This window comes from Lipophrys pholis (genome assembly GCF_963383615.2).
Source record: "Lipophrys pholis genome assembly, chromosome: 8".
Classification (NCBI taxonomy): domain Eukaryota; kingdom Metazoa; phylum Chordata; class Actinopteri; order Blenniiformes; family Blenniidae; genus Lipophrys; species Lipophrys pholis.
Window position 1 is genome coordinate 23,168,941 of NC_137630.1, and position 16,060 is coordinate 23,185,000.

The 16,060-nt window shown below is 42.5% G+C and overlaps 1 protein-coding gene across 2 annotated transcripts in view; it reads left to right on the plus strand.

The window, feature by feature from the left end:
• The first annotated feature begins 997 nt into the window (after positions 1-997).
• The window catches only part of LOC308113968 (IQ motif and SEC7 domain-containing protein 1-like), a 92,548-nt gene continuing 77,485 nt past the window's right edge, over positions 998-16,060 (plus strand). For both annotated transcript variants that reach the window (XM_080470559.1, XM_080470563.1), the window contains exon 1: positions 998-1,727. In XM_080470559.1, the coding sequence (XP_080326685.1) occupies positions 1,468-1,727 (260 nt within the window). In that variant the 5' untranslated portion in view covers positions 998-1,467. The remainder of the gene's footprint in view (positions 1,728-16,060) is intronic.

Genomic DNA, 16,060 nt, shown 5'->3' on the forward strand with positions numbered 1-16,060 from the left:
CTAACACACCACCACCTCCAAGGCACTAGTTCAAGAAACAAAGTGTTCAAATAATTTTTTTTTTTGTTTTTTTCAAATGCTTTTATCAAGCTTGTAATTCACTCATGCACGGTTGTCTCTCTTTCTGTGTTGCCTCTATGGTGGACTCGCAGCCAGTCCAGGTACACTACCCGTCACTGAACAGACAAACACACACACATTTACACCTAGGAGTAATTTAGAAACACCATGTTAACCTCAAGTGCACGTTTGTGAACTGTGGTAAGAAATCAGAAGGAAAGCCAAGCCTGCACAGGAAGAACATACAAGCTTTACACAGAAAGTTCAGCAAGACTCGAATCAGGAATCCTCCCGCTGTGTGGCGAGAGTGCAAACCACTACACCGCCATGCAAAATAAAAAAAAAACCTACGCCACTGTTAACACCAGCCAAAACTACCTTTTTTCTTCGTTATTAAAAAGTTCCCCATCCACAAAGCACCATAAAAATGATTCAAAACAATGTAATACATATAACCCCTTGACATTTAGGTGAGCTCTCCTCTGGCACATGGCACCACAAGAGGAAGTACTTCCGCCTCTTCCAAAGATGGACATGTGTGGGCGGAGCCAGTCCGGCTCACACAGACACAGCAGATTCTGAATGCAGCTCCTATGATCCAATATTCAGATGGCTGAAAATCAAGGAAAATCTGTTTTTTGGCAATAAACTTTTAACACAATGTTTTTGGACCAACAAGAACCATGTGAAAGTGTTGAAAAGCTCCATAATATGACCCCTTTAAATATTTTTGGGTACTTTTGAACGCAACAATGTTCAATGGAAATGAAGAATTTTGAGTCATTCAACTTTTATATCCAGAATAATGTTAGGGGTTAAAGAAAAAAAAAAGAAAAGAAAAAAAGCGTCTGTCCCTCCCCGCAGCGGCTGCAGAGTCATTAGTGGAGCTGCGGACGTATAAAACTTGAAAGTCCCGCCTCCTGCTCAGCCAGCCTCTGTTTACGAAAAGTCACGGGAGCAGCATGGACAGAAACGTCTCACACCAACTGTCATAGCGACAGTCCGCTTTACCGCTGCGAGACGCTCCACCAACTCCCTCACGCCCGCTTGATTCATTTCTTTTTGTTTGACGTGTAAATGTAGTTGTTTTGTTTTTCCCTTCTTTTTCTTTCCTTTTTTTTTTTTTTCCTTCCTTGGAGAAGCGCGTGAGAGGAGTAATTTCTGAATCGGGAATAATGAGCCAAAACATGACGCGGCGCAAAAGGCGCAACCCGGTGAATTGTTGCGCGTGAAAGCTGGACTACACTGAACCACCACCACCCGGCTCCCGCAGCACAACACCGATTTATTACTATTTATTTAATTAAAAACGCAGCGGCGAGAGGCGGAGTGGTGGTGGTGGGAAGCAGGGGGTGGGGGTGGGGGGGGAGTGGGGTGGAGGAGGTAACAGGCGGCCGCGGGTGCGACATGGAAAGCCCGACCGAGAACCCGAGCAGGGCTGCGGAATATCTGAAGGAGCTGAACAAGATCATAGAGACGCAGCAGGAGTTGCTGGAGAGGCAGAGGGGGAGGATCGAGGAGCTGGAGCAGCAAGTGTCCGACTTGTGCACGGAGAACGTGTGTCTGAAGGAGCAGTACCAGAGGCACCTGGCTACCTGCAGGCTGCTGCAGGGCAGCAACAGCCTGCTCGCCCTGGGGAGCATCAAGGAGCATGGCACACACGAGAAGTAAGACATGTTTCCTCACGTCACCAGTTTTATTTAGACTCTTCTGATCAAAGTTGGGTGTTAGTGCAAGCCCACTGCCACTTCCACATCCACACAAGTACCCCTTCACTTTGACAGCTTTTCCTTCTATATCTTGATGAAGATGATTGGTTTGTTGGACACCAGATTTTTTTGACCCTATGTGGAAATGCAAGAGAAACAAGCCCTCTACAACCAGAAACGAAGGGATATAATCTTTCTGCAAACACTGCTTTATTTAGCCTTGTAAGTGTGTAAAACCAGCCAGTGGTCAAGACTGACATACAGCACTATACTCTTTAGGCTTTTTAGTGTTTTTTTTCCTATTTATATATATAACATCTCTTCTTAAATCTGCCCTGTCATCATCATATAGCCACTGTAGGCACTCAATAACTCTAAAAGAGAATTTAATGTGCATATGTGAGTTGCACCAGGGGAAAAGGAGGCACACACATTTCTGGTAAATGCATTATTTTATTTTTGTTTTGGGACTGGTTCCTGTCTGCAGGCGGTGGCCTGAGCTGCCGGTAGTGACACATGTGCTGGTAGTAAGTAGACACTGTCAGGGTTGCTCGCCTTGCACCAAATTCTCTTTGAGAAGTTCGCCCTCTTGTTGGCTTGATCCCCAAAAATGCCCCGGCACGCAGGCGGTTAGCCCAGGCTTTGACAGTGTGCAGAAGCATGTGTTTGCGTTTGACCTTTGTCTCCAGGGGTTTGCTGCTGTCATGAAGATCAGTGGCAGCAAATCAATACTGTGACTCACGGACCGTACGTCTCTGCTGGCTGATAAAACTACACTCACCAGATCAGGACGTCGCCTTTAAGCATACCTTTGTTTGTACATTGGACATTATGGTCCGCGTTCTCTGGAAAAAAGTCTCAGTCGGCGTCGCTCGTTTTGCTTGGTCACGGCGTCTGAACTCCGTTTCAGGCCGGCGCTGGTGGACTGGTTAGAGGTTACGGAGAAGCCTGTGATTATCTAAGTGATCCTGATGAAATATGACTGCTGTTAATAATGTAAAGTGAGGTTTATGGAGGATACGGGAAAGTATGCAGCAGCATACCTTAACAAGACTGTTTCTAATATCTGCAAAGGCCATTTTTACATTAGGAAAATGGGATTTTAATAGCATGTTCTCAGAAATTAAACTGTCTAGCCATGTTTTTGTTTTTTTTCTCTCTTCATGTCCACTTCTCAAGGTCGGGGACACAGTGGTAGCAGTCGGCATAAGAAGCCTAGATGTCTTTTTTCCTTGCATCTCCTGGTCTTCCCGAGGGTTTCCCAATCGGGGCGCACGCTCTGCTAATCTGCCATTCTCTGCATACCTCCGCAGGGAGGACAGAGCAGCTTCATGGAGGCCCAGAAGAATATTTGCAAAGCCCACGGTTCTGCCAAGTTCCTCCTGGTGTTGGGCGTTTGGTTTTTATCAGGACATGACGGTGCTTGCATTGTCTGTCAGTTAGTGAGTTGGTCAACTGGTTTGGTCCAGACTGGAAAAGAATGAACAGTTTAAATCGCTCACCTTTTGGTTTGTGTTGTTTGTAAATTACTTGTTGTGTTAGTTTTTCCTAAACCTGGGTAATCCTGGAAAAAAAAAGCTTAAGGTCAACGGTGCCAAATGAAAACATGAACTTGATTTTTATTTTAAAAAGTTACGGTTGGAGCAGACGTATAATCCACGTCTCCTGTTGCTAGAAATGTCGCATTAGTGTTCTGTGAGGGTGAATCTGACATTTTAATCTCTGAAAGCTGCAGAGATCATGTTTCCTGAATGGCAACAACTTTTTGGCAACATTAGCCTCCAGACAAACGCAGCTTTCAGATCTTCCTGCAGCTGTAAGCCGTCAAAATACATCATTTTTAGTTTCAACTAATACAAAAATGACATTTGAGCCACAAACGGGGGACTTTGTTCAGTTTTTGTGAAAATGTATTTAAATTGTCACAATGTCCTTGTATGCACTAAAACAAAGAGGAAATGTTTGGTGTTGTGGTTTTTTTTACAGGTTGTTATTTTCTTGGATTTACTGATCCACTTGACATCAAATCAGGCTGTTTGTAGCTCCTGAGCTAAAAGGAGTTTGTGTCGGAGAATGTTGGCAGTCTGTATCGGAGTAAAACTCTAAAAACTCTATATCACAACTTTTAAATGTTTGTCTCAATTCGTTGTGCAAAAAAGCATTATTTTTTTTTCCCCATTGTAGTTGTTTGCGAAATTATCACCCGTTTTAGTCCATCGTCTTTTAGCCTCTTGGCTTCTTGTGGCTGTAGTTTGCTCATGATCGTATCTCATAGTCAAAACAAATCCGAGCCAATGAAGGGCAATTTGATTAGACATGTAACATCACTCCTAGCAGACGTATTTTAAGACACACATGTCCACTTAATTTTTGCTCGCACAGCAACAGGCTCTCTTCATTTTTTTTAGTGGATAGAGGCGTCGTAGTCGTATATTTCAATGTTGATGCTTTGCGATCAGTGAACAAATTGAAAATAACACTCTAGTACAAGTCAGACATCACACGTCTCAAAATCAACATTATCTGCAAACGGCAGAAGTTAATGTTGCTCAAAGACTTGTTTTCTGCATTTAACCACCATTAGAGGAGGCTCACCATATTAAACATCCAGTCACATAAACATGTTTGTTTTTTTTCCCCAACAATATACACAGAGCTTTTTTTCCCCACATGCCTTAGTAGTCTTTATTCTCCACTTTGTAATGAGGAAGTGGCTTCAGACTTGACATTTTGGGGAACTCCTAAGCACTGAATCTGGTTTCTGCTCATTAATGCTGTAATTCTAACAAACCTCACTAATTGTTTGTTTAATCCGTCCAATAACTGAAATGTAGAAGCGAGTCTACATTCAAGGTTAACTGAACTGTCTCCTGGCGAAAGCGTTATATTTATTTCACCCTGCAGGCAAGAGGGTGATATCTCTCTTCTCTTCTGAGTCTTAAGGAGAGACGAGTTTTCCAGAAATGACACTGTAAAATGAGTTTTGACTTCACATTTGCTCCACCAGGATGCCAAACCTTGACATTTCCTGATAGATGGAACGGCCTGTCATAACTTTTAAAAGCCTGTGATCACGACACGAATCCACACAGAGTTGTCAAGACGTTTAACAGTCTTGTATCTTGAGGCTGAGCCCTCTGTTTGTTTGTTTGTTTGTTTTTTTTTAAATATCTTTCACTCATAATGTAATTTAACATCGTGTGGCTTCATGCTGACTGAACTCGGTCACGACTGAACCCTGGACCATTTCACTGTGAAACAAAAATGGGAGCTGCTGAGTTCACGCTGAGTGTTAAAACTTTTTATTAGGAGGAAAACTAAGCCTGGCCGGGGAGCGGAGAGGAAGATCTAATAGGGTCACGCTGTGCATTCTGATGCAGTTGTTTTCTTGCGTGTTCTTTCTGAAGCAGCTCCGTTGCTTCTTTACCGCCTAATGTAAACATGTAGTGAGATAAATGTATTGCAAAATCTTTTCCTTCTCATTCAGCTCTTTTTGAGGGCCTCGTTTGTCACCTGGGAACCGAGCGCATGCATGCGGGCCCAGCATGACGTATCTGTGTCAGATAGTCATCAGTGTGTGCTGTTGGTACAGTACAGACAGTGGTGAGCCGTGCTGTCAGTTCTCAGTTGGCGCTGGTTTAAGATATGATCCGCCAGTGTCTTTGTGAGCGGATGAAAAGGACGAAGGATGAAAGACGTCGAAAAACGCACCAGATGTCAAACGGTTACTGCAAAAGACGTGACACACAAAGGATTTCTTCTACTGAAATATACATTGGGATATTTGCTGCTATCTTGGATCGGGCTGTAAATGGAAAACTTTTCCCTTATATGTTGTGCTCCCCCCCCCCCCCCCCCCCCCTTTTTTTTTTTTCTTCTTCCCCTTTGCCCTCTTTTTTTTTTTAGAAACAAAGTACAGCGAGCAGGAAATGTGATGCGTTGCTGATAGTGGAAACCTGTGGTGCCACGTCCACAGATTTGTGCTTTCTTGCTTACCCCCGTCCGTCAGCCGGGTTCTCAGGAAGCACTGGAAATCGTTTTCTGTGTGTGCACTCACCCTGATGGGCAACCATAAACTTGTCCACCTGGGTGGTTTTAAGGGGCTGGTTGAACAGAATTAGTAGCGACAGTGTCTGTATGTTGCACTGCAGGACGAGCCATACGTATCGGGTGTCTGCTGTTCACGGCTGCTGCCCGTCAGCCCTTTACTTCAGTGATATTTATGCTGAGCGTGCAGTTTTGTTTCCTGACGGTCCAACCTTTTACAGTTCCCTGTGTCACTTGTGCTCACGGTGGGACGAGCCATAACAGATAGGATTGTAGATGTTTACACCTTCGGCACATTATCACCGTCGCATGTTCTGTCTCCTGAGTGAATATTGTCCATTATAAAGTAAAAAAAAAAGAAACGACGACCTACAAATTAATCTTTAATGTAACTAACAGTGGTTTGTAAATTCAGGGGGAGGGCCAGTGGTTTAATCAGGGTGGATTCACCGCGATCTGAACCGGTCTTCTGAGGTTTGGGGAGGAGATGCTTTCAGTTCTTATCTGAGGGCTGATGGATGCATCTGCCTGCCCACATTTAGCATTCAAACTTTGTCCCAGGCCCAGATAGCCAGCTGAGTGTAAACAATATTTGGGATGCTGGCGTGATTGCTGGAGCAATAACTTCAACTGGAGATGACGAAACGGCTTATGTGCAGTTTTATGGACAGTTTAGTTGTTTTTTTTTTTGTTTGAATATATGCTGAACTCGGTTTAGCAGTTTGACATAAAGTTACGGATATTTAATGTTTGCTGATTAAAAACGAGAAACATTTAGTGTCATATCTCAGATGTGTGGACTTGGAGTGAAGTGTGTTGGTCTGCGGTGACAGTGCAGGTCTGCAGATGTGTTTAATGTTCGGTAATTCAGTCGAAATCCATCACAGTAAAGAAACTTAAGTAATATTCATTGATCAATAATTAATGAATAACGTGAGAAATGATGGCAAAACCCAACTGCCTCCATGTTAATGCTCTAATGGCTTCAGATGCTGATGAATGAGCAGCAATGAGCTTGGTGGAGTTGACCCAGTGCCAGATCGCAGCCAGGACGAGTGCCAAGAAAACAGCCTCCCTGGTTGCCATTTCTGCAGGATTGAAAGTCTGTCTTAAAAAAACAAACATTATGCAGGAAATACAAACTGTAATAAATATCCCTGTTTTGTCAAGTGATTCACATTCATGGCACATATTAAGCTGCTGCTAAACTATAATTGCTTTGATGCTCAAGCCCCTGCTGTTGAATATGTTTGACAAGTTAAAGCGGCTGCATAATTCTGCAAATAAGAGTTTTTGATGGAAGAAGATTGTGTGTTGGGTTGTATTCTTATCATTGATCCTATAGTGTTTTACTTTGATACATGCCTCCTCTGAAAAGATATAAAGGAAAACAATGTCACAGAGGTCTGAAATATTGGAGTTTTTATTCTCTGAGCTCCTCACCTCGCAGGGCAGTGTAGGGTTAACCCAATATAAATAAATAATGTTGGATTTTAATTTTTAAGCTTTGCTTCCCTGTAGAAATTCTGGTGCGTTTTATGGGATCAAAGAAAGACTTCTCCCAGATATTGTTGGGATTACTATGTGCAATAGGGCTGCAATATCAACATTCACTATATATATATATATATATATATATTTCTTGTAAAAAAGACAACAGACTTTTCTGCCAAACATTCTAGGTTTTCAAGCCATGTGCATACACCATTTACAGATCAATATATTTAGCCATTTAGATGGAGCCCTCCTGCCCTGGATTGCGCTGACAATAGATTTCAATTAGCATTCTTTCAACATTCTATTATATCTGGTGACAAGAGGCAAGAAGTCAGAATAGCATAAAAATCAAGATAAAAAAAGACTTGCACTAACAGGCGGGACATTGACTCAATTTCCCACGTTTCGGCTCTATAAACAACCACAAATGGATTTGAAATGAAGCAATCATGACGTGTTTAAATGCAGACTTTCAGCTTTAATTTGAGAGTATTAACATCCAGGTGAATGAAGGAATTATAGCACATTTCGTGTGTCTCATCCACTTATTTAAAGACGCAGAAGTGATGTGTTTGTAAACTGTATGTTGATCTGGGTATTTAATTTGTTCCACGGTCACACTGACGGACACCGTCTGTGTCTCTGGAACCAAGCTGGAGGAGTTAATCATCAGGAGGGTTGATCAATGATTATCGAAGGATTTAATAAAGGTTCTTTTGGGTTGTTGATTCTGGCTGATACTGTATCTCTTTAGAGTCACCGCAGGTTTTATATTGCCTCGTGTCTTGGCTTCCTCGGCTGTAATTTGCTGCCTAAGGAAGCCTCAGTTGACCTTACTAAGTCCCCTGGATAGAGCCTGCGGACTGGAGATTGGCAAGTTCATAAATAGTTCACCCCGAGCCACTGTAACGGCTTTAGCATGTGTTTTGGGACCCCTGGGCAGGATATAATGGCATAATAGAGAAAGCTGCTTCTTGTGGCTGGCGGCGTCCACTCATTTACCCGGCGATCTGCTGAACAATCAGTGTGCCAAACCAAATTTACGAGCGCATGGCCTCCCTCTCTTCAGCAAAGCCCCCTCTAATGAAATACCCCTGCTGGATTAATGTCTACGCTGGGATGATTTGCATTCAGACTCCGCTATAAATCTTGCGCGATGGCCAAAGACAATTTGCAACTTACACTCAATATCAACTGCAGGCTGCCTTTATCTGTAATAGACTGTCCGTCCTTACATTTCAGTGTGGCTGGAGGTAAGCCAGGCGGGGCTGACCTCTGGTCGGCTCAACTGGGCCTGTTGACGGAGTAAAGGTGGGTCTGTGTGCTTTGATGCCGACCGTTATCCCAGGAGAAAGCATGATTACAGCCCTAATGAGCACTGCTCCCTCTGTCTCGTGGCGTTACCAGTGAAAACTACACCAAATGGGGTTGGATAGCACATCCTAACGCATTATGTTCAAATTACTAGACCGCTAGAAGGGATGGAAACGTAATCATGGGAAGGCTTAGGAAATTACAAATCATTTGTAACTTCATGAAAATGACACTAATTCATGAAGTGTCTCTATTGCTTTCTTAGACAAACCGCAACTATAGGTTGATCAATACTTGACCAGTAAATGTGACTAAATCTACCACAAGAATGACCAGAATCATTGCTTCCAATTTACTGAGAATTACGAACCGTATGTCTCTGGTTTTAACCCTTTTTAAAAGTGACCATGTTGGGTAACTTCCTCATTTCTTTTCTTGTAATTTCTTCCAAACATACACAGAGTTCTTAAAACGGAAGCCGTGCAAACAGTCACATGACATATTGAAAACTTTGCAGCTTTCGCTCCGATTTCTTTGTACCGTACGGCATATGTGATATTTTAGTAAGAGTTATACTCACTTTTAAGTAAGTTTAAAAATGATGTCAATGAGTGACTTTTGGGGCATTTAAAAGTGGATAATTTGACTGAGTGTCCCATAAATGGTTCTATCTCCAAGTGAAGTTCCAATGAGCGTATAAAGCTTCAGTTAAAAAGCTCATGTGCTTCTTGAGTAAATTTATTTATTGTTTTCTTTCTCGTTTGTGTGTGTTTGTGTGCATATTTGAGTCTGTTCTGCAACTGAATGGCTTAAAAATATTTCCTGCGTAGCTTCAGACCAGTAGTATGGCGAAGTATTTCACTTCCTTACAGCTGGCTGCACTGCACCAATGGGTGTAGCTATACTGAACCAATAAAGACAGAACAAATGCCCAGTAAAAAGACACAGTTTTGGTAAACACGACCTTCTAAATAGTCTGTGTGACAAATATAATCCCACAGCAGGTTTGCTCGGCTCCGTCTTAAGAAAACACCACATTTAATTTGAACATTCCTGTTTGTGTACTGATTAAACAGACACGATGTAACATGTTGAATAATTAGCTCTCGAGGTGGGAGGTTGATTCTACCTTTGTGCAGCGCTGGGTGAACTATTGCCTCTTTTTTTTTTTTTTTTTTTTTAAACACTGCTGGTGGTGGCTTTATGTAGCTGGTATTAATTTGCTTATCAATTTCTTTGTTTAGTTTGCGAATTGCAAAGTTGTTTGTGTCCTTTTCTCTTCTTGCGATGATGTTATCAGATTTAACCAGAAGAACAAGCGGCGCATCACCATTAAAGGGTTATTCTGCTGTTTACATCAAACCTGCAGATCCCAGGCTCAACCTGTCCCAGGTGAGAGTTTAATTCGACCCACAACTTGACCTGTAAAAATACAGATTTCTATTCAAAGTAACTGCCGTTCCTAATTTGTCTATTGAGGGTGAGAGTAGTCGATGTTCATATATATCAGTTTCCAATTCAGCTTATTTTTAGAGACATTAGACTTGTTTTTTTTTTTATCTGTGAGGCCGCTTGCAAATAGAAGTTGTTGTGCTTGTTGCTAAAATGTGTTTGCCTATTTGCGGTTGAAAACTGTGGATCTTTCATCTCCAGACTTTGTCAAATGGATATTTTGTCTATATTTGCCCGTCCTTGCGTACACACACACACACACACACACACACACACACACATACATGCAGGAGGCAGAGAAGGGTTTCCCAATTTTTTTCTTGTCTGCGTTGCTGTGAATGTTGATGGAAACATGTACCAGCAAATTAGTTCCAGAAAGTATACACTTCCTTATCTGCTTAGACACATGAGATAAAATGGTATTTATTTTCTTGTTGCAGATTTGTAATTTTTCCATTTTCTTGGTTGTAGTTATATTGAAATGGAATCTTTTCCCAAATACCCTCTTACAGTCTGAATGTCTGTGCAAGTCACTTAAGTCACTTTATGCTGTTTTCCACTGAGAGACTGGATTGATGCCCAAAGAGGTAAAATATGGAAGTCTTGGGATCAAATGAAAGAGGAAAGTGAATGCATGAAAACAATAATAAAGTGCAATTATCAGAGTTCTTTTTTTGCAACAATCCACCACTTTGATGCTGTTCAACTTGTTGTGTTATTTTGTTTTATCTAGATCAACTCAAAGTCGCTTACTTTGGACTTGTTTTCAGAAGCCTGGTTGCTGGTTTCCCTCACGAGATCTAGTAACACTATATAATGAAAGATCAATGCAGCAGTATAGCCACTTTATTACTAGTTTGTGAAGAAAACGTTCAAAACGGCGCAGAGATTCTCAGTTCTGAGACTCGTCAGACTTTTACAAACGTCAATCTGAAAGGAAACATCAAGGCTGATCTGTTATTTTTCAGACCGTTCATAATACATATGAATATGAATAGAGACTAAGGCAACCTTTTGTGATATATCTTCAATCTCTCTCCGTTTTTGTGAGCTTGCAAGTCTAATCCGCAGAGTATAAAACCAAAACGCATCCTGTGAAGCTCGCACACAGTTTATGTTTAATTTGACTCCATTTTAACTTCAAGCAAGCTAATCTCTTTACACCCGCCTTCACCATTACAAACTGTGATCAACACTAATACGGCGCTCTTGTACGGGCTGCAAGGCCACGAGTGTAGTTTGCCTGTTCTTTCTTTATTCCTTCGCAGTTGCACCAATTATCCGCCTTGCAGCTGTCAAAACCAGCTGATGCAGCAGCTGAATCGAAGGCAATTTGTAGCGTAGTACCTGTGGAGAGCTGTTTGAAAGGCTGCCACCAGTTCCCTGCCAAGTGGGAGCACGTTGTGTGCATGCAAACGTGTGTGTGTGTGTGTGTGTGTATATATAACTGACAAGGTGGAGGCTGAGTCAACAGCTAGGAGCAGATTAGGAGCCACCGCTAACACATTGTCTTAGTCATCACTGATAGATGTAAACACACAGCCGGTGGAGCCTTGGACAATCAATATATTGGAAAGGAGGAGTTTGGACACTCAAACAGTATGCACGGTGCCTCACAACTTAACCTCTCTGATTCTTGTGTGTGTGTGTGTGTGTGTGTGTGTTGTTTAAAATGGAGCTGGTGTGTTGCTTCAGAGAGCGACTCGCGACTTCAACAGTTTGCATTGCTTCCACTCATCAGCGCTGCATTCTTATGGGTGCGTGCTGGTGTGCACTGCTGTGGCGCTCTCTGTTCTTTATAACCCTGGACTTCGCGAGAGACTCTGCGGGCTCATCTAAATCCCAGCAATATGTTCAGGAATGCAGCCGAAGTGAAGGCGAGATCCACTTGTATCGAGCTCTCGGTGTCAGGCCGGGTGCTTTAAAGCAATATGAATAGAAGACTGGCGGAAAAAGGGCGGCGCTCCTTGTTCAGCACAAACCCACGCTTCCTGTGAGGATGTCAAACCGAAATAATACAGTTTCTGTTACTCTTATTTTGAAAGTGTTTGCATTTGATACTCTTGAAGTGGGCATTTGCATGTTCTCCCCATGTGAGCATGGGTTAATTCCAAATACTTTGGTTTCCTCCCGCAGGAAACTAGAGAAGGGAGCACAACCAGAACATGCAAAGTCAAGCCTTTTAACCGACAATTTTAGTTCATATTTGGGCTGCACAGTGGAATAGTGGTTAGCCCTCTTGCTTCGTTGCAGAAATATTTTCCCTCTGCATGTATGAATTTTCTCCAGGTTCTCCAAGGGGCTTCTCCAGTCCAGAAACATGCATTTCATTCTAATTGTTCAGTCTAAATCGTCATTGACTTGTCCAGCGTGCACCCGGTCTTTGTCCCACAGGCCTGAGTGAGACAAAGTGGCATAATAGATGGATGTTTGGATTATTGGCTATTTTTTCTTCTTTTGACAAAAAAGCGTTGAAAGATTTCGGAAATACTTCAGCCTGACAACCAAAATGATGAATGTTGCAGAATATCAGTTCTCAAATTCCAGCCACCCCCATCAAGGCATTTCACGCTTCCTGACATTTGCTTGATGAATGTATTGACTGCTGATACAGTGTCAGACCAGATGATGAAGAATGGAAGTGGATAGAGGAAGCAGGTGCACTATTTTAAGCAGGTTTTCAGAGATGAGAGGGGAAATGTGAGAATATGTGAGGAACTGCCACTCTCCTTTAATGCAGAGGGGCAGACAGCCAGTGGGGGCCATGCACCAGTGACTCCTTGGAGATACATAATTTGACAGCACCACCAGAAGCAAACCACTACGGAGAACTGGACCGACTCATTAGATCTGCTTTGCCAGACACATTTGTGCTTGTAATTAACTGCCCATTAATACAGATCATTCAGGCCTCAGCGTTATGGACCCCGGGTGTATGCAGTGCACTGAGAAGCCCAACGCGTCATGAATGCCCTTCATTACTGCATTTTAGTGAGAAAACCGCCTTGAACCCAGAGGAGCGGACAGAAGGCCGCACAAGGATGCATCTCTTTAGGGAAGGAAGAGACAAATCTACATCAAATGCTGAAATGCCGCCTGCTTCATCTCGGCTGCGCTGTTCTTTTTGAGAGAAATGAATCTTATGAAATATTGACAAATAATATGAAATGCGGTAGAAAAATGTCAAGCTGCACAGTGTTCCTCTGAGAAACCTGTCAGCGTGAGTGAGCTGCTGTTGTCGACCGCAGGTTTGAGCCATTGATCTTTCGGTGGCATTGTTGTGAATGGATGCAAGAGCCACAAAATGACAAGAAGCACGGTTCTGTTTTCAAGAGAAAGTTTTGTAAATTCAGTGTTACTTTGGATGTGATTTATTCCTTTTCATCGCAGCTCGGAGGGAGTTTGTTCGCAGGAGCTTGAAGCACTTCTTGGCTGTCACGGCTGCTGCCGAATGAGTGCATTCGGTAAACCCAGTGACTGTTTGGGTAACTTTGGAAATAACTCTGGTTTAAGCGGTTCAGTTAAGGACTCTGCAGAGTTCATAATGGTATTCCTGCTGTTATCTTCTTAACCCCTAGTCAAAGATGAAGTTGGGCCTGCGTGACTTGACTTTCAAGTTGAGGAATGGTGGAAAATATTAGAACAGAGGCTCTAATAGGAGAATAATAACAGAAAAGTATAGCAGAACTATGTTTGTGTGTAATATAAAGTACAAGTGGAGTATGAGCACTCGCACACCTCGGAGAAATTTATAATTGCCTCTGATTTTCTTCTAAATGAAAGAACGGAAATAGTCACATGGGTATTTCCTTTATTGTCCAAGGTATATTTTGTTTCCTCCATATAATGGGGGAGATAATGTGATAAATTACGAGAAGCCTTTTCTTCAAGTTTTAAACTTACTCAATATTTCACAACAAAAAGCAAATAATGGCTTTATGATTTCATAGGAGCTGGTCTTCTCCTGCAGAGGCGCAGAAAGTAAAACTAAAAGAATGCTTGTGGGGAGTGTCTGAGGCCTCTGCGATGCACCGCGTGGCACACTGTATGTGAACGGAAAAGAAAACAAGCTGTATGCACAGGGATTCACGGGTCGTGAGATGTATTGAAGCGTGCAGCTGTGCGGCCCACAGTCAATGGAGTTCCACTTCATTTGAAGCCAAACGGGGAGCTGTGATTAAATGAGCGGACTCCCGCTTTTCTGCAGTCGTGTCCAGTTGCACTCACTCCGGCAGAAAAAGCCGATTGATAAACTCTGAGTCAGCATTTTTTATTTTGCGCTCGATGGTGCCCTCTGTTCATTTCCTCCTTCGCAACAGGAAGCAGCTCGTTTTCATTGCAACATCTTCTGAGTCGTGGGGGGATATAAAAAGTGTTAATACTTATCAATCTACAGGCGCAGTATATTGTTTAAGGAGACACTTGGGATGAACTCGTAATGCTGCCACTGGAGGCTTGACTTCTCTGGGACCACCATGGGAGGAAGCATTCTCACAGCTTGTGGAGGCCTTCTTGTAGAGCGATACTTCCAGGGGGATTTGGCATTTCATGCATTATTTAAAAGGCTTGGAGAGTGTACCTGATTGAGTCTCAGGATGCAGTGTTTCTGCACAGTGCAGAAGAAACATTTTAACTGGAATCTGAACTCCATTTAGAAACAGTTATAACTCATATCTTCTTATTTCTGAGTCATAAACCTGTTGCACCTCGTCCTGTTGACTCGCGGTTCATCACAGTTGCGTCAAAAGTGTTGCATTTTACCTGAAGTTCTGTAAATATAATAACCAGTTGAACTTCAGCATCATTTATAAATGAAGACGTCGAAAAGCATAAAGTGCGTTAACCTGCAGCATTAACATGCCTTCCAATGGAACAATATGAAGGAGAGTGATGAACCAAAAATATTTACTTCTGTTTCACCTCTAGGTGACCGACCAGCAACTTGCACTGTTTCCTTTTACTCTGACAGCTTTTTTTTTTTTTTTATGCACAGGAGACAGCTGTTTTCAGAGGAAACACTCTCAAAGCATTCACCGTACACTGCCTTCTCGATACCAAAAATCTGGAAAATGACAACAGCTACCTGGTGAGCACAGCAAAAGCATTTAGCAGCTAAAGAGGCTGATATCTCCCTCAGGAGCTGGCGGAGAAACCAAAAACAGAGAGAACAGAATGGAAATTGCATCTGAATTTGCCAGGTGGCCAGACATCCAAGACCAAAAGAGCCCTAATGTTGCTCTGTAACTGCTGGACGAGTGACTGAGCAGCTGTTTACTCACAATAAAGTCATTAAAAAGTTGACTCAATGTTACTGTTGTGATCCCAACTTTTACTGCTGCCTTCAATGAACAGACACATTTCACTTTAGCTACTCAGTGGCTCAGAAATCGAGAGCATATACCCGGTAATGTTTTGTTTCTGTGGATCTAGGAAGTGGCACCAGAGATCACAGCGGGGGTCCAGGGCCTCGTTTGGAATTGTTAAAGAAAACCACGATTTGTGTTCATTTTGAAGGCTCCTGATCTTTTGCAATGTCTGTAAGAGTTGGTGTGTCTGTTTGTCTTTCTTTGTTGCTTTTATTTTATCAGTCTGATTGAATGTCTTGAGCTGTCCCAGTTGAGGGATCAGATTGTCCTGTTTACACACAGAATTTTGTGTTTGCGTGAGTGTGTCAGTTTAAACGGACGAGTCATGATCACACGATCCTATGTCCACATTAACCAGGAAACACAACAGTATTGAAAACGAATTGGTTACCTGGCCTAATCATGCTTATTGTGTTTGTGTATTCTTTAAATAATATGTTCATTTATGCATTGATCAACTGTTGTTTACCAACTCAGTTTTCCCGGAGTCACATCCGTGAGGCATCACGCGGTGACGTTAAGTAACTGACATACTGATGTGCTGTTAACATGGATTTAATTATAAAAGGTCACAGCACCTTCTCTGATCACATTGTGAATTACATACATAACTGC